This window comes from Bufo bufo, chromosome 1 (genome assembly GCF_905171765.1).
Source record: "Bufo bufo chromosome 1, aBufBuf1.1, whole genome shotgun sequence".
Classification (NCBI taxonomy): Eukaryota; Metazoa; Chordata; class Amphibia; order Anura; family Bufonidae; genus Bufo; species Bufo bufo.
The window spans coordinates 443689796-443713075 of NC_053389.1; the positions used below are offsets into that span (position 1 = coordinate 443689796).

Genomic DNA, 23280 nt, shown 5'->3' on the forward strand with positions numbered 1-23280 from the left:
GATAAAAAGTGCTTAAAAAAAAGTCATACACACCAAAATGGTATAATTGGAAAGCACAGATTGCATCGCAAAAAATTTGCCCTCACACAGCTCCGTACACATAACTACAAAATAATTTTAGGGGTCAGAATATGGAGACTAATAGAAAAAAATTATTATTTTGAGTTTTTAATTTGTTTCTGTATAAAAACAGAAGACAATATACATATGTGGTATTGCTGGATTCGTACTGACCTGGAGAATGAAAGTAACTGTTCAGTTTTACCGTATAGAGAACGTCGTAAAAACAAAGCCCAAAAAACAGTTGCAGAATTGCGTTTTTTTCCAATTTCATCCCATTTGTAATTTTTTTTACTGCTTCCCGCCACATTGTATGCAACTGTAAATAGTGCCATTAGAAAGAGAATCTTGTCCCTCAAAAAACAAGCCCTCATACAGCTACAGTCAGGTCCATAAATATTGGGATATCAACACAATTCTAACATTTTTGGCTCTATACACCACCACAATGGATTTGAAATGAAACTAACAAGATGTGCTTTAACTGCAGACTGTCAGCTTTAATTTGAGAGTATTTACATCCAAATCAGGGGAACGGTGTAGGAATTGCAGCAGTTTGCATATATGCCTCCCACTTGTTAAGGAACCAAAAGTAATGGGACAGAATAATAATCAAAAATCTAACTTTCACTTTTTAATACTTGGTTACAAATCCTTTGCAGTCTATTACCGGTACAGCCTGAAGTCTGGAACGCATAGACATCACCAGACGCTGGGTTTCATCCCTGGTGATGCTCTGCCAGGCTTCTACTGCAACTGTCTTCAGTTCCTGCTTGTTCTTGGGGCATTTTCCCTTCAGTTTTGTCTTCAGCAAGTGAAATGCATGCTCAATCGGATTCAGGTCAGGTGATTGACTTGGCCGTTGCATAACATTCCACTTCTTTCCCTTAAAAAACTCTTTGGTTGCTTTTGCAGTATGCTTTGGGTCATTGTCCATCTGCACTGTGAAGCTCCGTCCAATGAGTTCTGAAGCATTTGGCTGAATATGAGCAAATAATATTGCCCGAAGCACTTCATAATTCATCCTGCTGCATCATCCTGATCCTTTGTCAGCAGTCACATCATCAATAAATACAAGAGAACCAGTTCCATTGGCAGCCATACATGCCCACGCCATGACACTACCACCACCATGCTTCACTGATGAAGTGGTATGCTTAGGATCATGAGCAGTTCCTTTCCTTCTCCATACTCTTCTCTTCCCATCACTCTGGTACAAGTTGATCTTGGTCTCATCTGCCCATAGAATGTTGTTCCAGAACTGTGAGGCTTTTTTAGATGTCGTTTGGCAAACTCTAATCTGGCCTTCCTGTTTTTGAGGCTCACCAATGGTTTACATCTTGTGGTGAACCCTCTGTATTCACTCTGGTGAAGTCTTCTCTTGATTGTTGACTTTGACACACATACACCTACCTCCTGGAGAGTGTTATTGACCTGGCCAACTGTTGTGAAGGGTATTTTCTTTACCAGGTAAAGAATTCTTCGGTCATCCACCACAGTTGTTTTCCGGGGTCTTCCGGGTCTTTTAGTGTTGCTGAGCTCACCGTTGCGTTTCTTCTTTTTAAGAATGTTCCAAACAGGTGTTTTGGCCACACCTAATGTTTTTGCTATCTCTTTAATGGGTTTGTTTTGTTTTTTCAGCCTAATCATGGCTTCCTTCACTGATAGTGACAGCTCTTTGGATTTCATCTTGAGAGTTGACAGCAACAGATTCCAAATGCAAATAGCACACTGGAAATGAACTCTGGACCTTTTATCTGCTCATTGTAATTGGGATAATGAGGGAATAACACACACCTGACCATGGAACAGCTGAGAAGCCAATTGTCCCATTACTTTTAGTCCCTTAACAAGTGGGAGGCACATGTGCAAACTGTTGTAATTCCTACACCGTTCACCTGATTTGGATGTAAATACCATCAAATTAAAGCAGACAGTCTGCAGTTAAAGCACATCTTGTTCGTTTCATTTCAAATCCATTGTGGTGGCGTATAGAGCAAAGAAAATTTAGAATTGTGTAGATGTCCCAATATTTATGGACCTGACTGTATGTGAATGAAAAAATATAAAAAGTTATGGCTTTGGGAGGGCTGGGAATAATAAAAAAAAAAATATGGAAAATCACCCAGTCTTGAAAGGGTTAAAAAGGGAACCTGTCACCATGAAATGCAGCGCAATCTGCAGGCAGCATGTTATAAAGCAGGAGGAGCTGAGCAGATTGATACATAGTTTTGTAGGAAAATATTCAGTAAAACTGGTAATTTTATATATTTAAATATCAGAAAAGGTTAGTGACTTCCAGGAAAAGGGGAGCGGGTTCATGGGAAAGGGGAATTGCTTAAGATGCACCATTCTGCATCAAAATGGTGCCACAATTCTGGCATAACCAGACAATAGTTGGTATAAATCTAAGAAAAGTGTCTATTCCTTCACCAGAATAATTATCCAGCCTGAGTCCCTGTGATAAATCTGGTGCAGTTCTAGACAGCCATCTACAGGCTGAATAAATCTGCCCCAATATGTTTTACTGAGAATGGATAGAGAGAAACAAAGATACAGTTCTCCTTTGTTGGAATCTGCTCCACTCTACTACAAATTTTTCAACTTCTGTGAGGACATTATCCCACAATGTTTCATGTTCTATTTCCAGGCATCACATTTTGTCAGGTATCTACAGATATGATGATTTCAAGAACTACTCTTCATCTGATCTACTGATTACTTCTCTTAAAAAAAGTTTACTTCAACTTTCTATAAAAAATGGGGTAAGTTACAAGGCTCTATAAGTCAAATATATATTGGACTGCTCATGCAACTTATTGTTATATACAGGCAGATAGACAAATAAGCAGATAGATAGATAGAGCTGAAACCAGAAGTTTACATACACAATATAAAAAGACACATGTGCATGTTTTTCTCAATATCTGACATGAAATCAGAATAAATAGATAGATGTATAAATTGTTTTAGGCTGAAACATTACAGTTGGAGTGAATAAAGAGGGTCCACACCTTTCACCAGTCTTGGATTGCTGGCTCTTTTCTTGTTATTTGAAATATATAGGACCTAGAGCTGATGGTCTTTGAAGAATTTATTCAGTAATTCAATTATTTCAGTAATTAAATTAAAACAAAAGAATATATTAGATAGATTCTTTACACACGGAGTGATCTAATCCATGCAAAATCAATACAAAACACCTGCAAAAGGTTTCCTAAGTCTTTAAATGATCCCTCAGTCTGGTTCAGTCGGCTAAACAATCATGGGGAAGACTGCTGACTTGGCAGTTGTCCAGAAGACAGTCATTAACACCCTCCACATGGAGGGTAAGCGACAAAAGGTCATTGCTAAAGAAGCTGGTAGTTCACAAAGTGGTGTATTCAAGCAAATTAATAGAAAGTTGAGAAGAAGGAAAAAGTGTGGTAAAAAATGATGCACAAGCAACAGGAATAACTGCAGCCTTCAAAGGATTGTCAAGAAAAGGCCATTCAAGAATTTGGGGGAGATTCACAAGGAGAGGGCTGCAGCTGGAGTCAATGCTTTAAAAGCCACCACACACAGATATATCCAGGATATGGGCTACAACTGCCCCATTCCTTGTGTAAAGCTACTCATGATCCAGAGACAGCGTTAGTATCAACTTACCTGGGCTGAAGAGAAAAAGGTTTGCACTGTTGCTCAGTAGTCCAAAGTCCTGTTTTCAGATCAAAGTAAATTTTGCATTTCATTTGAAAATCAAGGTTCCAGGGTTTGGAGGAAGAATGGAGATGCATACAATCCAAGTTGCTTGAGGTCCAGTGTGAAGTTTCCACAGTCAGTGATGGTTTGGGGAGCCATGGCATCTGCTGGTGTTCATCCACTGTGTTTTATCAAGTCCGAAGTCAGCACAGCCATTTACCAGGAAATTTTACAGCATTTCATGCTTCCCTCAAGCTTTATGGAGATGCTGCTTTAATTTTCCAGCAGGACTTGGCATCTGCCCTTACTGACAAAATTACCAATACCTGGTTTAATAACCACGGTATCCCTGTACTTGATTTGCCAGCAAACTCACCTGACCTAAACCTGTCAAGAGGAAGATGAGAGACACCTTACCCAACAATGCAGACGAGGTGAAGGCTGCTATTAAAGCTACCTAGGCTTCCATAACACCTCAGCAGTGCCACAAGCTGATCGCCTCCATGCAATGCTTCATTGATGCAGTAGATCATGCAAAAGGAGCCCTGGCCACGATTTGAGTGCATATACTGTACATACATTTCAGTAGGCCAACATTTCTGAATTAAAAATAATTTTTTTAATTGATCTTATATATAATATTTAACTTTTATAAGATACTGACTTTGGTGTTTTAATTAGCTAAGCCATAATCATCAACATTAAAATAAATAAATACTTGAAATAGATTACTCTCTGTGTAATGAATCTATATAATATTCGAGTTTCACTTTTTGAATTGAATTACTGAAATAAAATTTTCGACGATATTCAAATTTATTGAGATGCATCTCTAGATAGCCCTTCTGATGGAATACAGTTGTCAAAGCAACTGCAGGGAATTTGATTTCCCTATGAGTGCTTTTCTTCTATTACTGTCAGCCCTGCTTATAGAGGGAGCAATTTTGGAAAGTATATGATGAAAAATTGCGAGTGGGATATTTTATCTCCTAGTCTCCACCCTAGGACTAGTGTTGAGCGTGAATATTCGAATCGCGAATTTTAATCTCGAATATCGCCACTTCGAGAATTCGCAAATATTTAGAATGTAGTGATATATATTCGTATTCGCGAATGATGTTGAATATTCTAATAGCAAATTTATCGCAAATTTATCGCGAATATATTACATTGCTGATTTTTCGCAATCAAGTAAACAATAACTGGAGATCACGAATTCTCGAATTTGCAAATTTATGAATATTTGGGCAAAAATTTGCGAAATATCGCGAATTCGAATATCGCCTATGCCGCTCATCACTACCTAGGAGCAGCCAACCTAGAATACTAAATTAAGTATTAGCATAATTAATTACTAGTGCTATATGAACCCTTTCTCACAGCTCACGCTTGTGTAAAAATAAATAGCTGATTAGCTATAAAATTATTGGGAGGGTATGCCTTCGGATTTGAGGAAAGTAACATTACAGGTAAGACAAATTTTCTATTTCCTCATCTACCTCAGGCAGCACAGATATGAATAGCAAAAAAGAAAGGGAGGGTAAATTTTGCAGAATGACAATTAAGAGAAACTTGGCCCACTTTGCCCGGCAGATCAGGCCCTACATGAAAAAGGAGATGACCTCTTCTACCATATAATAGAATTTGATTGGTTACTTGACCTCCTAAGAATGTAGATTCTATCCAAAGAAAATCTGCCAGATAAGGAGAGACAGCAGATAGACATTATCATGTAAAGAACATATCTTTGTTATCACTGAGGTAACTATCAGGGTAACACCATTTGGAAAAAAAAACTTAGGTAATGATTGACAACTACTCCATTGGCCTAAATGCCGATGTAACGGAAAAAAGGAATTTAAAATGACAACAATGACCATGACAATCAAGAGAATAAGGAAAAGGAGGTCTCAGGTCTGGACCAACATCTCTGGTAATTGGTGGCTGATTATTGAACAGCCAGGCTGCCATTTTTTTGCAGACATAATTATTTTTTTAGGTGATGTAAGAAACATAAATCCACAGAACCATAAAACTTCTGGCAAGCTTTATGCCCTATAGCAGGCATGATCCAAGGTAAAACCAAAGGAAAAACTAATGAGAAAAGATGAGACACAACCTGCACCTGATAAGGACAAAAAGAAACACAAAAGTGGTCTTTGACAGAGGGTTCATATAGCGCCTGCAATTAATTATGCTGATTCTTAATTTAGTATTCTAGGTGGGCTGGTCCTAGGGTGGAGACTGGGGGACAAAATATCCCGCTCTGAAAAGAATATTGTTCATAATGTAGTTCTCTAGAGCATCAAAGAATGCTCCCCAAGGTGGAAATTATATGTCAAGTTCCCAACCTTGTTTAATGCAATAAATGCTTTCATGGAAATCATTTCTTTTATTTTAGAATATTACCATTGGAGGTGCTAACTTTGTTGTCGGTGACATTTTAGCTACAAATGGAGTTGTGCATCTTATTGACAAGGTAAATATCTTGCTCATTTAGATGGTAATTTATGATTTGTGAGCACTGAGCAGCAAGCCGATCAGCATGAAATCATGTTGTGTTCACTGTACACATATCATGTTGTTAGAAGTAGGCAGTTATTTCCAGATTATATTCATGGCCATAAAAATCTCTAGTCAGTTACAGTTTCCAATTTGCAATTCTATAGAACACAATTTACTAAGGTAAATAATGAAAAGCCATAATTTCCCAACAGCGTTGTTGGTATATCCATGCTGTTGTATAATACCCAGGGTATTTTTGGCCTTCAAGGGTTTATCCAAGATAATTAAAAATCTCAGACAATCCCTGCAATAGCCTATCAGCGTTCTCTGTGACACTGGTCCAATTCAGCATTAAACTGCTGAGGACACTTATTGGCTGCAGCAGTCATGTGCCATATACTGACACGTCATTCCTGCAGTTTTGTAAACAAGCAGCGTCAGGAGAATCAGACCAGTCAGCGCTGGAGTAAGGGGTGGGTACAGTGTAGAAGATAATTTTTCATTTTAGCCTTAGGCCTCTTTCAGACAGGCCGTTGCGGGAAAATGTGCGGGTGCGTTACGGGAACACCCGCGATTTTTCCGCGCGAGTGCAAAACATTGTAATGCGTTTTGCACTCGCGTGAGAAAAATCGCGCATGTTTGGTACCCAAACCCGAACTTCTTCACAGAAGTTCAGGCTTGGGATCGGTGTTCTGTAGATTGTATTATTTTCCCTTATAACATGGTTATAAGGGAAAATAATAGCATTCTGAATACAGAATGCATAGTAAAATAGCGCTGGAGGGGTTAAAAAAAAAATAATAATAATTTAACTCACCTTAGTCCACTTGATCGCGGCCCGGCATCCCCTTCTGTCTCCTTTCTTCAGGACCTGGGTAAAGGACCTGTGGTGACATCATTTCGGTCATCACATGGTCCATCACATGATTCATCACCATGGTAAAAGATCATGTGATGGATCATGTGATGACCGGAGTGACGTCACCACAGGTCCTTTACCCAGGTCCTGAAGAAAGGAGACAGAAGGAGATGCCGGGCAGCGCGAACAAGTGGACTAAGGTGAGTTAAATTATTTTTTATTTTTTTTAACCCCTCCAGCGCTATTTTACTATGCATTCTGTATTCAGAATGCTATTATTTTCCCTTATAACCATTTTATAAGGGGAAATAATAATGATCGGGTCTTCATCCCAATCGTCTCCTAGCAACCGTGTGTGAAAATCGCACCGCATCCACACTTGCTTGCGGAGGCTTGCGATTTTCACGCAACCCCATTCACTTCTATGGGGCCTGCGTTGCGTGAAAAACGCAGAATATAGAGTATGCTGCGATTTTCACGCAACGCACAAGTGATGCGTGAAAATCACCACTCATGTGAACGGCCCCATAGAAATGAATGGGTCGGTATTCAGTGCGGGTGCAATGCGTTCAACTCAAGCATCGCATCCGCGCGGAATACTCGCCCGTGTGAAAGGGGCCTTAGAGTACAACAACTTCACCCAAGCCAGAAAATGATCCCTACAACCAAATCTCTTCAGGGCCTCTGACAGATATTTCCACTCAATGAAGTAAAAAAAAGCCATAATGTTCGTGCAGCAAGCAAGTTATCACTTTTTTCTAGTGTTTTTGTCTCTTTTTTCTATAGTAAAAAAAAGTCTAAAAGAGTGTGAGTAGAAAACACCAAAAAACAAAACTTTTTTAGTATAAATAAAGCCAGAAAGTCGCAAAGCACTGTTTTATTACTTTTGGAAGCCAGAATTCTGGAATGCGGGGCTTGATAAATTTCCCCTTGAATGTCTAGAGTACCATTCACTGAGCTTATACAAGAAAGACTGCACAGAGCTGTTGAACATAAATTAGTCTATGTGAAGTTCCGATTTCACATTATATGAAGTGTTTACTTTTGGTGTTTCATTTTATAGAAAAGTTAACATAGATTGAAAGCCTCATGACATTAATATGTTTTCTAGGTCTTGATTCCTAATTTATATATGGCCGAGATATTGCCAGACTTGATGACCAGGCTTGATCAGATGCCTGACTATTCCATCTTCCGTGGCTATATCATTGTGAGTAATACACAATATAAGTGGCATAAGTGAATGTTGTGCCTCCTTATCATTTTTTCAGTAACTTGTCATTGCTGATATTTTTACCTAGGAATATCATCTGTCAAAACTTATTGAATCTGAAGATACCTACACAGTATTTGCTCCTAACAATGATGCTATGAACAGTTTTATCCGGAATAAAAGCCCAGCTACCGTGGTAAGTACTCTTGGCAGTTTGGGACTTTGGCACTTGATCTGAGCTACTTGATCTGAGCTACTTGATCTGAAACAGCACCAGAAACATATTCATATAGCCAGTGGCGTACTAAGTGGGGGGCGTGGGGGCAGTCCGCTCCGAGTAACAGCTCTCAGGGGGGTGCCAGAAGCAATGAACGCTTCCCACCGCTCAGCTCCCAGCGCTCCTACCCTCCTTCAGGCTGGCGGCGCACAGAATGGTGAAGCAGGAAGACTTCTCCCCATTCAGCCTGCAGGCACAGATTGCGCTTGCCAGCATGTGTGGGCGGAGCATGCAGGCCAAAAATCTGCATAAGCTTCGCCCATACAGTGCTGCAGAGCGATCAGTGCCTGCAGCGAAGAGAGGTATGTGAGCTTCAGGAATGGGACAAGGTGAGTGGTTACTGTGTTTTTAGTTTTTTTTTATACAGAGGAGGTAAAGAGGGCTTTATTACTATAGAGGGGGCACAGAGGGCTTTATTACTATAGAGGGGGCACAGAGGACTTTATTACTATGGAGGGGGCACAGAGGACTTTATTACTATGGAGGGGGTACAGAGGACTTTATTACTATGGAGGGGGCATTACTACTATGGAGGGGGCACAGAGGACTTTATTACTATGAAGGTGGCACAGAGAGCATTACTACTATGGAGGGGGCACAACGGGCATTACTAATGTGAAGGGGGCACAATGGGCATTTCTACTATGGAGGGGTCACAGAGCCAGAGGGCATTACTACAATAAATGGGGCGCAGAGGGCATTATTACTTTGAAGGGGGCAAAATGGGCATTATTACTGTGAAGGGGGCACAGAGGGCATTACTACTGTGACGGGGCACAGTGGGCATTATTACTGTGCAGGGGGCACAATGGGGATTTCTACTATGGAGGGAGCACAGAGGGCATTACTAGCACAGTGGGCATTACTACTATTAAGGGGGCACAATGGGCATTATTACTGTGAAGGGGGCACAATGGGCATTATTACTATAAAGGGGCACAGTAAGCATTATTACTATGAAGGGGGCACAATGGGGATTATAACTGTGAAGGGGGCACAATGGGGATTATTACTGTGAGAGTGCGCAATGTGGGCATAACTACTGTGAGGGGGCACACATCTGTACAAAACTACTGTGAAGGTTGTACAATGAGGGCAATACTACTGTGAGGGGGTACATTTTTTTTAAAGTATTGGGGGGAGGGGTGCCAGACAAAGGCACACCACTGCATATAGCACCCAAATAATTAGGCCTATGGCAGACAAACAGCACATAGTGTCTAGATAAACAGATTTGGGGTGTTAAGGTACCAGTTTCATATAATGTCCAGACAAATATTGCATAAAATCCCCAGATAAATCAAGGCAGCCTAGAGATTTTTTTCAATCTCTTGAAAATATAAATTATAGCTTAACAGGAACAGTGACTGCAGGGAATAAAATTATTTGGCAGTCTTCCAGGTGCTGTTTATGGCTGAAGAGCCACAGTTTCCAGACCTCTTAAAGGAAACGTATCATCAGAAAATGACCAATTGTTTGAATCAGTTTTTAACATATTTTCTAGGAATTTTTGATGATTTTATTTTTTCATTTTCTATGTCACTATATTTAAATAAAAACCATAAAATCCTGCCGTTTTCGCACTGGCCAATAATACGCTCCACTTCAGATCACTTTACTGCAGTTACCTGCGTATCTATACACTGAGGTGATATTACTACAGGCAGGATTAGAATTACAGATAAGACAGGATCTACCATTCACAATAGGTGATTGTCAAAGCTTATCTATTCTTTCCTTGTACAATGACCTACTCACAGGTCACAGAGCATGCCCAGAAAACTCTCCCATTGAAGTCAACGAGGTCCCCTCCTGACCATTGTGTCTATGGCCCATGTGGCTGCCATAAAGCAATTTCCTTAATGCTGTGTAAATGCTGTTAAGAATAGCTCAGGCAAGAGGGCCGCCCCCATAATCGCGTTCAGGAAATATCATTTAAAAATCCACAATCAGAAAATGAAAACAGATTAGAAAAAAAGAATATGTGCTACTATCTGGTTTTAATTGGCAGATAAAAATTTTGGTGACACATTTCCTTTAAAGGAGTTATCCTATGATAGTGTAAAACATCAAAATCAGACATCATGTAGTATATAACAATCTCTTTTTGACAAAGCTAGAACCAGCCCTGTACCTCATATAGATCCAGAGATCTCTCCATTCATTGCTCCAGTTGCTCTTCTAGTTTGTTTTTAGGCTGGTAGACCTGGGCCATGTCCTTTCTTAGGGGGAGTGTGCTTTCTGATGTAGCTCTTTAATTGAACTCAGTGGCTACACAAAAAATTTTAATACAATTAATTACAAAAGTATTCAGATCCAGAAGCTGGTTTGAAAAATGTGGAATATTTTTCATGGTGCAACTTTTTTAAGGACATTTAAAGTGTATGCATTCCTATATCTCAAATAGGCAATTACTTTGGGCTTGTATACAATATTTTGTAAAGTTTGCAAGATTGTACTTACTGTAACACAGCACATAGCAATAGGTATAGAATCATTTAGGTATGTTTCTACATTGAGCAGGAAGAGTTGACTAGGAACCAATATGACTTGTCTCATAACCTAAAGGAAGGAGAAGTCCAGAAGAGGTGCACACCTTGACTGCAGTTTTATTTTATGTGTTTTAGGTACATGTTTAGGTGTCATGCCGGATATAAAAACCTCTGTAGTAAAAAGTGTTTCTAATCATTTTCAGGATGAAGATACAATCAAATATCATATCATACTGGGACAACAGCTAATGAAAAACAATATGCTTGAAGGCATGCATCGAAAAACAATGCTGGGCATCTCATTTCAAGTTGGATTTTTTATGCATAATGGCCAGGTACAGACACAAATCACAGATGATTTTCTTTAAAGAACTTTACTTGTAAAATCAGCATCAAAGTTTTCTTGGCAATAGAAAAAAAACAGTAATTGGGTGAAATAGATAGAGAGGGTGGCTGGAATCTAGAAAATAAAGTAACCTACATTAATAGATTGAAACTAACTAAATTAACAGATTTTTATAAAGTTACCCACCTCATCTATATTCAGTATATTCTTCTTAAGAACAACTAAACACAATGCAACAGCACTTTACAAACATATATAACATATGAACTAATCAGAATCAGAATCAGCATTATTTGCCAAACATGACACAGTCGATCGTGCTTGGAATTGGGTTAGGTACAGGTACAGGCATAATACTAGGGGGAGGGGGGGGAAGGGTTATGCAATGGACACATCAGGGGCGAGGGATTATGGGCGGGAGATGGGGCGTGGTGAGTTCAGCAGTCTGACGGCCGTTAGGAAGAAAGTGCTCAGCCTCCTCAATGTCCTTGCAGAGATGGCCTGATACCTGCGGCCGGACTTTAGACGTCTGAAGAGATGATAATGCTGTATTCACTATATATTTTGAACAAAAAAATGTGTGCCCATCTACCATGGCAAGGTGACACTATGAGAAGGGACCCTACTTTATAATGATACCTTTCTTTTTGCCAACAGGCCTCAAATGAGTTCACGGACAGCAGGCTCCACATATATACTAAACCTACTTTATATGATACCTCTCCTTGTGCCAATAGACCTCAAATGACTTCAAGGAGAGCAGGCTCCAGCTATATACTGCACTAATTAAAAAGAGCCCCTGCCAAAGATGGCTTTATTAAGATTGTATGGCTAAGATGTAGGCAACCACATTTCCAAAAACATTTAGTCAGCACATCCTGTAAATTGAAAAAAATGCATAGATACGCACTGCCATGGCTAAAAATACAAAACTGAATACAATACAATGCAAACACACAATATGTAAACTAATGCTATACACTATATATATGAATATGAGGTACCTAGCAAATATATTTTGATCAAAATCATTTGTGCCCATCTACCACAGCAAGATGACCTTTTCTTTTAGATAGAACCCTGCTCTATAATGATATCTCTGTTTGTGCCAGTCGACCTCAAATCAATTCAGAGAGAGCAGGCTCCAGATATATACAGTACTGCACTGATTAAAAAAACAACACCACCTATTAGATCACAGCAAAGGCAGAAAGACCTTTATCTAGGTCTGTACCCATGTATACAAAATACATGGTAAGATTCAGATAAGTCCACATTTACCCACAATATATTTATTTTCATATACATTTTATCAGTTTATATATATATATGGCTCACAGTGTGTTAAAAAAAAACATACTCTCACTGATCCCTCCCTGCTGCCATTCCACCCCTGCTCTAGTCCCCACAGCTCCCCACTACCTCGTCCCAGTTTGACATGCTAGAAATACAAGGATAGGCCTGCTCAGCCAAACACTGGCCGTAGGGGCGGGGAGGTAAATGAGAGTGGGATGATGGAGGATTGGGGAGGGTAAATATCGCTTCTTTTTACTTTTGTGAGCCATATGAAAGTGTGATACTGCTCTACAACCCCTTTAATAAACTTTTATGCATCCACAGTCACGTGCTTAGTATAAACATACATACATGGACTGCATTTCCATTTTTCTGGTAGCATAGTGTTACAGTCAGGTCCATAAATATTGGGACATCAACACAATTCTAACATTTTTGGCTCTATACACCACCACAATGGATTTGAAATGAAACAAACAAGATGTGCTTTAACTACTGACTGTCAGCTTTAATTTGAGGGTATTTACTTTACATCCTGTCTTTAGATCCTCCTTGTTCTTGGGGCATTTTCCCTTCAGTTTTGTCTTCAGCAAGTGAAATGCATGCTCAATCGGATTCAGGTCAGGTGACTGACTTGGCCATTGCATAACATTCCACTTCTTTCCCTTAAAAAACTCTTTGGTTGCTTTTGCAGTATGCTTTGGGTCATTGTCCATCTGCACTGTGAAGCGCCATCCAATGAGTTCTGAAGCATTTGGCTGTATATGAGCAAATAATATTGCCCGAAACACTTCATAATTCATCCTGCTGCTTTTATCAGCAGTCACATCATCAATAAATACAAGAGAACCAGTTCCATTGGCAGCCATACATGACCACGCCATGACACTACCACCACCATGCTTCACTGATGAGGTGGTATGCTTAGGATCATGAGCAGTTCCTTTCCTTCTCCATACTCTTCTCTTCCCATCACTCTGGTACAAGTTGATCTTGGTCTCATCTGTCCATAGGATGTTGTTCCAGAACTGTGAAGGCTTTTTTAGATGCCGTTTGGCAAACTCTAATCTGGCCTTCTTGTTTTTGAGGCTCACAATGGTTTACATCTTGTGGTGAACCCTCTGTATTCACTCTGGTAAAGTCTTCTCTTGATTGCTGACTTTGACACACATACACCTACCTCCTGGAGAGTGTTCTTGATCTGGCCAACTGTTCTGAAGGGTGTTTTCTTCACCAGGAAAAGAATTCTTCGGTCATCCACCACAGTTGTTTTCCGTGGTCTTCCGGGTCTTTTGGTGTTGCTGAGCTCACCGGTGCGTTTCTTCTTTTTAAGAATGTTCCAAACAGTTGTTTTGGCCAGGCCTAATGTTTTTGCTATCTCTCTGATGTGTTTGTTGTGTTTTTTCAGCCTAATGATGGCTTCCTTTACTGACAGTGACAGCTCTTTGGATCTTATCTTGAGAGTTGACAGCAACAGATTCCAAATGCAAATAACACACTTGAAATGAACTCTGGACCTTTTATCTGCTCATTGTAATTATGATAATGAGGGTATAACACACACCTGGCCAGAACAGCTGAGAAGCCAATTGTCCCATTACTTTTGGTTCCTTAACAAGTGGGAGGCACATATGCAAACTGTTGTAATTCCTACACCGTTCACCTGATTTGGATGTAAATACCCTCAAATTAAAGCTGACGGTCTGCAGTTAAAGCACATCGTGTTTGTTTCATTTCAAATCCATTGTGGTGGTGTATAGAGCTAAAAATGTTACAATTGTGTCGATGTCCCAATATTTATGGACCTGACTGTATATGAGTAATTTAAGGTTAAATACTTTTGCCTGGCACCACACCTTAGTTGCAAAATCATACAGCTAAATTGCTATAAAACTGTATAAGATGACAAGGTCAGATTGTTTAGGGATACTTTTCATTGAAAAAAAAAATATCTAAAATCACAGAAAAAGATACAAAACATCCTACACGATGTAATAAATGAATATGTGGATGTGCATGGCTACATAAAAAAAAAAAAAATTACAGAAAAGAATGCACTAACACAATAGATGCATACATTATACAGTATATGAGCCCTCACTCTGATATGATAAAATCTGAGACTCTCAGCCAATATATTTTTATCAAAACACATCTGTGCCTGCCTACCAACGCCAAGGTGGTCTCCAGTCAGGCAAGACCTAATCTAAACCTACCTATGCTGCTGGGTATCTACATCCAGGAGAGCAGACCGTCCGCATCTAGTGTGCTGCTCCTAGTTACCTCTTTGTACATTGTTATTTTATGAAGAATGCACATATTTACTAATTCAGACTAAATATAAAATGATGTTGCTAAATGTGAAAGATTGTGTTCCATAATACTGAACCTTCATTTCTTCTTCCAGGTTTACGTTAATGATGCACCAGTAAACTACACAAACGCGGCAACTGACAAAGGAGTCATTCATGGCTTGGGCAAAGTTTTGGAAATTCAGAAGAACAGATGTGACATGAATGACACCACTGTTGCTCTGGTAATGCTAGCTTTTACAATGATGACACACACACAGGTGGCACATACAGAATGTATGCCCAAGTACTGCACTGTTCTCCTGCTTTGCACCATACCATTAACTACCATAGCTAATTTTATTTTCCTGGCTGTTTCCGACAGTCAGTTATACGCTTCTGGCAGGAACATGGCTGTCACCATCATGCTTGCTGATATTCACAATGCAAAATATTTGTCATTAGCTTTATGCCTCAGACTGAAGATATAATCCAGGTACAGCGTTAGTGAGAACAGACACAGAGCTAGTTTACATACTTTACCTTGTGACTGACGGATCAGCTAGGAAGACTCCTTTAATCTTAAGGAAAGGAAATATGCATACAGCTGGACTTGCTCATAGTCACCTCATAATAACTGTCTGGTCTTGGTACTAATAAAAATAGATGAATATATATCACGCCAGCGATGGTTTACAGCTCCATTGTCACCATGAAAATGACAAACCAAATACCGAAACATCAAACATAGCTATCAGTGTCCTACACACAATCCATGGGGCCCGGGTGCAAAACTGATCCATGGGGCCCCCCCCCCCCCCCCCCCCCCCCCCCCCCAACCTCACTCCACCCCCAAACCGCCTAAATTTGTACTTCCACCAGGTCTAGAGAGCCACAGGCTGAAGACTAATGCAAGAACAAGAAGGTATACCCCAATGTGCTCAGTCTGTTTATCCCTTTATAAGCAGATGTAGCAGAGCAGCGTAAACAAATGGCCTCAACCATAACTATGTACTTTTACCCAGAACTGCAGGTGTCAACATCAGGTACCAGCAATGCATTTCCCACATAAAACCAGCTCTGCTACATTATGTAGCAGAGCTGGTTTTTTCATGCATTTCTTTTGCCTTCATATGGTAAAATACTCCATTGGCCTATCAATGGCTTTATAACTAAGGCTACTTTCACACCTGCGTTAGGTGCGGATTTGTCTGGTATCTGCACAGACGGATCCGCACCTATAATGCAAACGCTTGTGTCCATTAACAACGGATCCGTTTGCATTATTCTTTTAAAAAAAAGTCTAAGTAAAAACTGATCTGTCCTGACTTACATTGAAACGGCTGGGCCAAACTGAACGGAGGCAAACTGATGCATTGTGAACGGATCCTTATCCATTCAGAATGCATTGGGGCTAAACTGATCCGTTCTGAACTGTTTGTGAGATCCCTGAAACGCATCTCACAAACGGAATTCAAAACGCCAGTGTGAAAGTAGCCTTAGGCTATTTTCACACTGGCGTTTCTGGGTCCGCTTGTGAGATGCGTTTCAGGGATCTCACAAACAGTTCAGAACGGATCAGTTTAGCCCCAATGCATTCTGAATGGATAAGGATCCGTTCACAATGCATCAGTTTGGCTCCGTTCCGCCTCTATTCCGCGCTGGAGGCGAACACCAAAACGCTGCTTGCAGCATTTGGTGTCCGCCTGGTGATGCTTAGCCAAACGGATCCGTCCTGACTTACAATGTAAGTCAATGAGGACGGATCCATTTTCACTGACACAATATGGTGCAATTGAAAACGGATCCGTCCCCCATTGACTTTCAATGTAAGTCAGGACGGATCCGTTTTGACTTAGACTTTTTTTAAAAAGAATAATGCAAACTGATCCGTTCTGAACGGATACAAGCGTTTACATTATAGGTGCGGATCCGTCTGTGAAGATACGGATCCGCACCTAACGCAGGTGTGAAAGTAGCCTAACTCTGCTATATTTCTGTAGCCTGCAACCTCTGACTGCCCAGTTGGGCTGAAACTACTACACCCAACATGTTCTGGCAGTAATAGCAAATGGATATTGGTGCAATTCTGAGCTACTAGTCTATATAGACTAGTAGCTCAGAATTGCATCAATATCCATTTACTATTACTGCCAGAACATGTTGGGTGTAGTAGTTTCAGCCCAACTGGGCAGTCAATATAGCAGAGTTAAAAGCCATTGATAGGACAATTAAGTATTTTACCATACCATATTATGAAGGCAATACAGACAGTAGCATTGCCCAGTCAGCCCCCACTCTGAGTCTGAACTCAGTGACCAATTTATACATTTTTTTACAAATCTTATCTAGTTCCAATCCGGACGGTCGGCACCTGCTTCTTTGCGCGCTCCCTTCTCCCTGCTGCGTCTCGGCGTCGTTGTGCGCCTGCGCAGCCTAGGGAAACGTCATGTCCGGTGCCTAACAGGAAATGATGAGGCACGCCGCACCGCCACATCCGCACGGGGAGGAGACTGACGGGGGGAGGAGACTCAAGGAAGGGTAGGCCTGGCTCTGCAGCGCAGAAACGCAACACTGGGCCCCGAGCCGGCCGCCTGGGTTATTATACAGGCAGGCACAGCACACACAATACTACTGCAGGGCGGGGCCAGGGGTCCACAGGCGGCCGGGATTCCTGGAGTGCCGTGCCCGGTCGCAACTGCGACCCCTGCGACCCCTGTATGTACGCCCCTGATAGCTATTTGTATTTAACCCCGTACATATTTGATCTGAAAGGGAATGTCACCACATTTTATTGGGCAGACTAGATGGGCCAAATGGTTCTTATCTGCCGACACATTCTATGGGCCAGATTTATCATTAGCTCAGGTCAGAATAATGGAGTGAAAAAGTTCCCAAAAAAGTCCCAAACGCTAAAACTGCGCACAAATTTGCGACTTTTTTCTGCTCTGCACTATGCTCGCCAGTTTTCTGAAAGTGGGCGTGTTTTCTTATGTAAATGAATCTCTAGACAGATTTACTATTGGGACTATTTAAAAAGTCGCAAAAAAGTCGCAATTTCACTCCAGTGAGGACCATGCTTATCTTATGAGACTTTTTAATAGAACATGCGACTTTTTCATAAAAACGTGCGACTTTTTCGTAAAGATGTGCGACTTTTGTAAAGCTGCTTACTGACGGATAAACTGCTACCGTCAAACCACATTTATTACAGTCTTAAAAGGCCGATCATAAATCTGACTTGGCTAAAACTGACTTTAGCCATATGTGAAAGTGGAGTGAGCTGTCAGAGTAATGATAAATCTGGCCCTATGTTTCTATGTTTCCCTGCCAGTTAAAACCAGATTGCAACACATATCCTTTTATATCTGTTTCTGTTTTCTGATTGAAGATTTTTTCTATTCTTTAAATATTTTTTTTTTTACTTGCATTCTGTGACATGCCGGATCCATTTTGCTCTGCATCCCACAACGGAAAGAAAACCACAGCTTGCTGCGCTTTGCTCTCCGGTCTGGGAAAGCAACCAAATGGAACGGAAGGCATTTTGGAGCATTCCGTTCTGTACAGTTACATTTTGTTCCCATTGACAATGAATAGGGGCAAAACAGAAGCGTTTTTATCCGGTATTGAGATCCTCTGCCGGATCTCAATAACGGGAAAATGTAAACACAAGTGTGAAAGTAGCCTTAGGCCCCTTGCAGACGAGTGTGTCCGGATTAGGTCCGGATGTGTCCCGATGCATTGCGGCAAACCCGCGCGAGTAGGAACGCAATTGCAGTCAGTTTTGGTGATTGATCATGTGACGGACCATGTGATGAACGCAGTGACGTCATCAAAGGTCCTATTCCTCACAAAAGAAGACAGAAGAGAAGCCGGCTGCGCGAACAAGTGGACTAAGGTGAGTTAAATTTTATTTATATTTTAACCCCTCCAGCCCTATTTTACTATGCATTCTGTATTCAGAATGCTATTATTTTTCCTTATAACCATGTTATAAGGGAAAATAATAATGATTGGGTCCCCATCCCTATCGTCACCTAGCAACCGTGCGTGAAAATCGCACTGCATCCACACTTGCTTGCGGATGCTTGCGATTTTCACACAACCCCATTCATTTCTATGGGGCCTGCGTTATGTGAAAAACGCACAAAGAGGAGCATGCTGCGATTTTTCACGCAACGTACAAGTGATGTGCACAGCCCCATAGAAATGAATGGGTCCGGATTCAGTGCGGGTGCAATGCGTTCACCTCATGCATTGCACCCGCGCGGAAATCTTGCCCGTGTGAAAGGGGCCTTAGTGTGCATGGCACATCCTGTGGTATATATAGGTGATATCTGTTATTTTAATTCTACCTGTATTGATAAGTGGAAAAAATACTAAAAGTGGCCCCATTTTGTTGTCGGGTCCAAACTGATGGAAGGCAGGGCCAGCAATACCATATTGTGGCACATTATACCACCCCAAGAGAGCCAAATACAGTCCATCACAAAATACTGCCAGCAGTACAAAATACATCCCCAAAAACTTCCACTGGCCGGCAGTGAGGAGGGCTTAGGCGGCCCCCTGGGCATCGGCCCACTGGGAAATTTCCCTGTAAGGTCTATGGCCAATCCACCGCTGATGGCTGCATTTCCTAGACCAAACACTGCTCCTCTGACCAAAACTCACAGCATCACCAGGACTTATGATGCTGTGATTACCAGCCTGACCATGGGCCTATGGTACTGTACCTATGCCATTTTTAGTTTGATCCAAATTTAAAAATGCATCTACACCCGCCAGCAGTACCTCATAGTAGCCCGCAGCCTGTTAATAATCATATATTGCATCCTGTTGTCGGATGCCGCGTAAGTAAAAAAAACGCAGTTTTATTCTTCATCAGCGCTATAGTGCCGGCCAGCTTAAAGTCAAGGGGGCAGCGGCCTCCTTGCTTCAAGTCAAGGTAACCATGCCCCCTAACCGTCCCCTCTTGTCTGAGAGTGACAGCCTGCAATGTGGCCGCGATTCCCCAAGTCTCGCGCATGAGCGGTGCGCTCTGTAGTAAAGCGCTATCCCATCTCCTGCTGCCGCTGTTAGTCGAGTTTCAGCGGCGCAATGCGCATGCGCGAGACTTGGGGAATCGCAGCCGCACTGCAGGCTGTCACTCTCAGGCAAGAGAGAACGGTTAGGGGGCGTGGTTACCTTGACTTGAAGCAAGGATGCCACTGCCCTCTTGATCTTCAACCTGGCCGGCACTATAGCGCTGATGGAGAATAAAACTGCGTTTTTTTAGCTTACGCAGCATTAACAAGCTTGCGGGCTACTTTGAGGTACTGCTGGTGGGTGTAGATGCATTTTTGAGGTGACAGGTTCCCTTTAAAATTTGGATTATTAAATGTGTCTAAATATGCGATGTTGTTTTACACATGGTGAAGGTAAGATGTGATACAATACACTGCAAAAATCCCTATTTGCCACACAATGTACTATAGGGCTTTATACAGATTTTACACCACTTTATATACCACCTTAGAGATTGTATAAATTTTTCCAAAACAGGCATCAAAGACTGTATAGGGATGCAACAAAACAAGGCGCAAAGTATGTGCAGACCTAAATCTAACATCTAAATTAGTCTAAAAAAGTCTTATGTTTAGTATGTCATACATGAAAGACATTCTGGTGCAAATCAAGACGTAATCCAGGCGCAGCGAGATTGATATATCTTCCTCACTGTATCAGTCTTCTTGGCAACACATGACAAACTTTGTAAAAACCGCAGTGATTCCTTAAGAAATTATCCGTTAATATTTAAATTCTCATTTAGATTTGGAAATGTAAGATGAGGTTGTAATTCCTGTATAATTCAATGTGATATATTTTTCTTGTAGAGCAAATGTGGTGACTGCACGCTATCGCCGGTCTGTGACGTAAATATGCAGCCTATGGTAAGGATACAGGAGATGTCAGGCTCACTGGCAGAGCATTTCGCTACACGTAATTATACGCAGTTTCTTTGTCATCAATATTAACTTTTCACCATTTTTTTATCTTCAGGTCAGTGCAATAAAGGCATGTATATACACAAAATACAGCATGGGGAAGAGATTCATCTTCATTGGATGTCAGTCCAAGTGTGTTAAAAGTGTAATAGTAAGTGTAGGTTTTTTATGGAACTAATCTTGGGACTGTGTACATAGGGGGAGATTTATCAAAACTGGTTCAAATGAAAACTGCCATAGTTGACCAAAACAAATAGTCTAGATTGGTCATTTCATTTTCCAAAAGAGTTCTGAGTTGGAATCTGAGGGTTGCTATCGGCAAATGAGTCATTTTCCTTAGCACCAGTTTTGATAAATCTCCCTAGATAGATAGATAGATAGATAGATAGATAGATAGATAGATAGATAGATAGATAGATAGATAGATAGATAAAATATATATTGGTATTTGTAAAAAAAATATATATATATTATACATTTTCTCTTGTAAGAATCACTATAAATATATAGGAAATGCTAATCATATTATCTTTTGGTCAGACCCCAGAGTGTTGCTCAGGATTCTATGGTCAGCAATGTCTATCCTGTCCTGGAAAAGCGGGAAATCCATGTTTTGGAAATGGAATATGCATGGATGGTGTTAATGGCACTGGTGCGTGCCAGTGTGAAGATGGATATACTGGAACTGCATGTGAAAACTGTGTTAAAGGCAAATATGGAATACGCTGTGGTCAAGGTACTCATTGTATTGTTTATATAAAAAATTAACTTTTTGTTACCAGAAGGCATACAAACCTATCTACAAAAGGGGCGGCTCAGAAGAGTTGCAAAATGCTCCAAATTTATAGCTAATGCTGAGGTTTGATAAGGCAGAGAAAAGTGTCTAAGGCTGGGTCCACATCATTTTTGCCATCCTTTTAATGTATACAGTATGTTGTGAAAAGGGGATATAAAAGCGTAGCACACCACGCTTTTCCATCCTGCAGAGTTTGGTAAATTAACATATACATTACTGCATGTTTTTCTTTACAATGGAACGCTATGGTGAACGGATGCTGTTGTATGGCATCCATATGACCTTTGTTGTATACATTAAACAGATTGTGTGAACCCAGTCTAACAGGTCTAGGAGCCTGTGTTAAATTTCTCATTCTGTATGTGCCTTTAACATAAATTTGGAGCAGTTTCCACTTGTCTAGTCTTCTCTTATCCTGTGGAATCTCTGCCTTACTGACTTCTCCCACATCTGAAAGATAAAGGAATGTACAGACTGTGCAGTAAAAAGAATCATTCTGCTTGTACTATTCAATATGTCAGATTAGTATTGATAATCTAGCAGAGAAGTGGGCAAATCTGTTCAGTATGGAATCTAATTTTTTGGAGCCTAAGCAAGGTGATCTATCAGCAGACGAGGGGAATTCCAAGCAGACAACACTGGAACAATTGTTTTGCATGCTCCTTTTTAAGATGTGTGCCCTGACAATAGAACTAGCAGCCATAGTTATTTACCCAATATACTTGCTCCTTAGCTATGCCTTCTTCATACATGACATTGCTGCTCCACCCCTCTCTCTTGGTCTATTTAGGGTGTGCGATAACCACTAGGGAGTGTGTGAGACCAAGAGTACAAACACTTTTATAATTCGTGTAGAATTACTTTAGACCTCTAGCACACAATTTGGCAAGCATAGCAACTAGAGACATCAGTATCTTACTAGTGTTGCATGTGTACAGTTTATGTGTCTTATGCTAAAACCAGACGTGCTCTTGTGTTTAGAATGTACGTGTGTTCATGGAAAATGCAATGAAGGGATAACTGGAGATGGGACTTGTCAATGTGATGTTGGCTGGAGAGGTGTTAAATGTGAAACAGGTAAGTTCTCCTCTTACTCTTTAATGCCCTGCTGTGTTAACTTCAAGATGTGCAGACCATTTATTAAAGGGGTTTCAAGGATTTTATTATTAATAGCTTATCCTCAGTTTAGGCCATCAATATGTGATTGATGGGAGTCCGACAGCCCACACCTTCCCCGATGCACTGTTCTGCAGTAGATCTGATGCCAGAACTAAACAGCTCCATCCACTGTATAGTGGACGGAGCTGGATACTGCAGCGCAGTTCCTACTGAAGTGAATGGGCATAATGCTGCAGTTACCTGCTCCATCCAGAAGCATTGTGCAATTCCGGCAATGATTTATGGAGGCGGGGCTACCTGGTAACAGCTGATCAGAGGGGTGTCAAAGCTGATATAAAAAGCCTAGACAACAAATTTAAGT

At 40.8% G+C, this 23280-nt stretch overlaps 1 protein-coding gene across 1 annotated transcript in view; it reads left to right on the forward strand.

The window, feature by feature from the left end:
* STAB2 (stabilin 2) overlaps positions 1-23280 on the forward strand; it is a 175307-nt gene that overhangs the window by 94549 nt on the left and 57478 nt on the right. The window contains exons 30-39 of the mRNA XM_040407847.1: positions 2711-2825; positions 6143-6220; positions 8217-8315; positions 8407-8514; positions 11291-11422; positions 15137-15265; positions 20894-20950; positions 21060-21155; positions 21545-21740; positions 22782-22877. Of these exons, the coding sequence (XP_040263781.1) occupies positions 2711-2825; positions 6143-6220; positions 8217-8315; positions 8407-8514; positions 11291-11422; positions 15137-15265; positions 20894-20950; positions 21060-21155; positions 21545-21740; positions 22782-22877 (1106 nt within the window). The remainder of the gene's footprint in view (positions 1-2710; positions 2826-6142; positions 6221-8216; positions 8316-8406; positions 8515-11290; positions 11423-15136; positions 15266-20893; positions 20951-21059; positions 21156-21544; positions 21741-22781; positions 22878-23280) is intronic.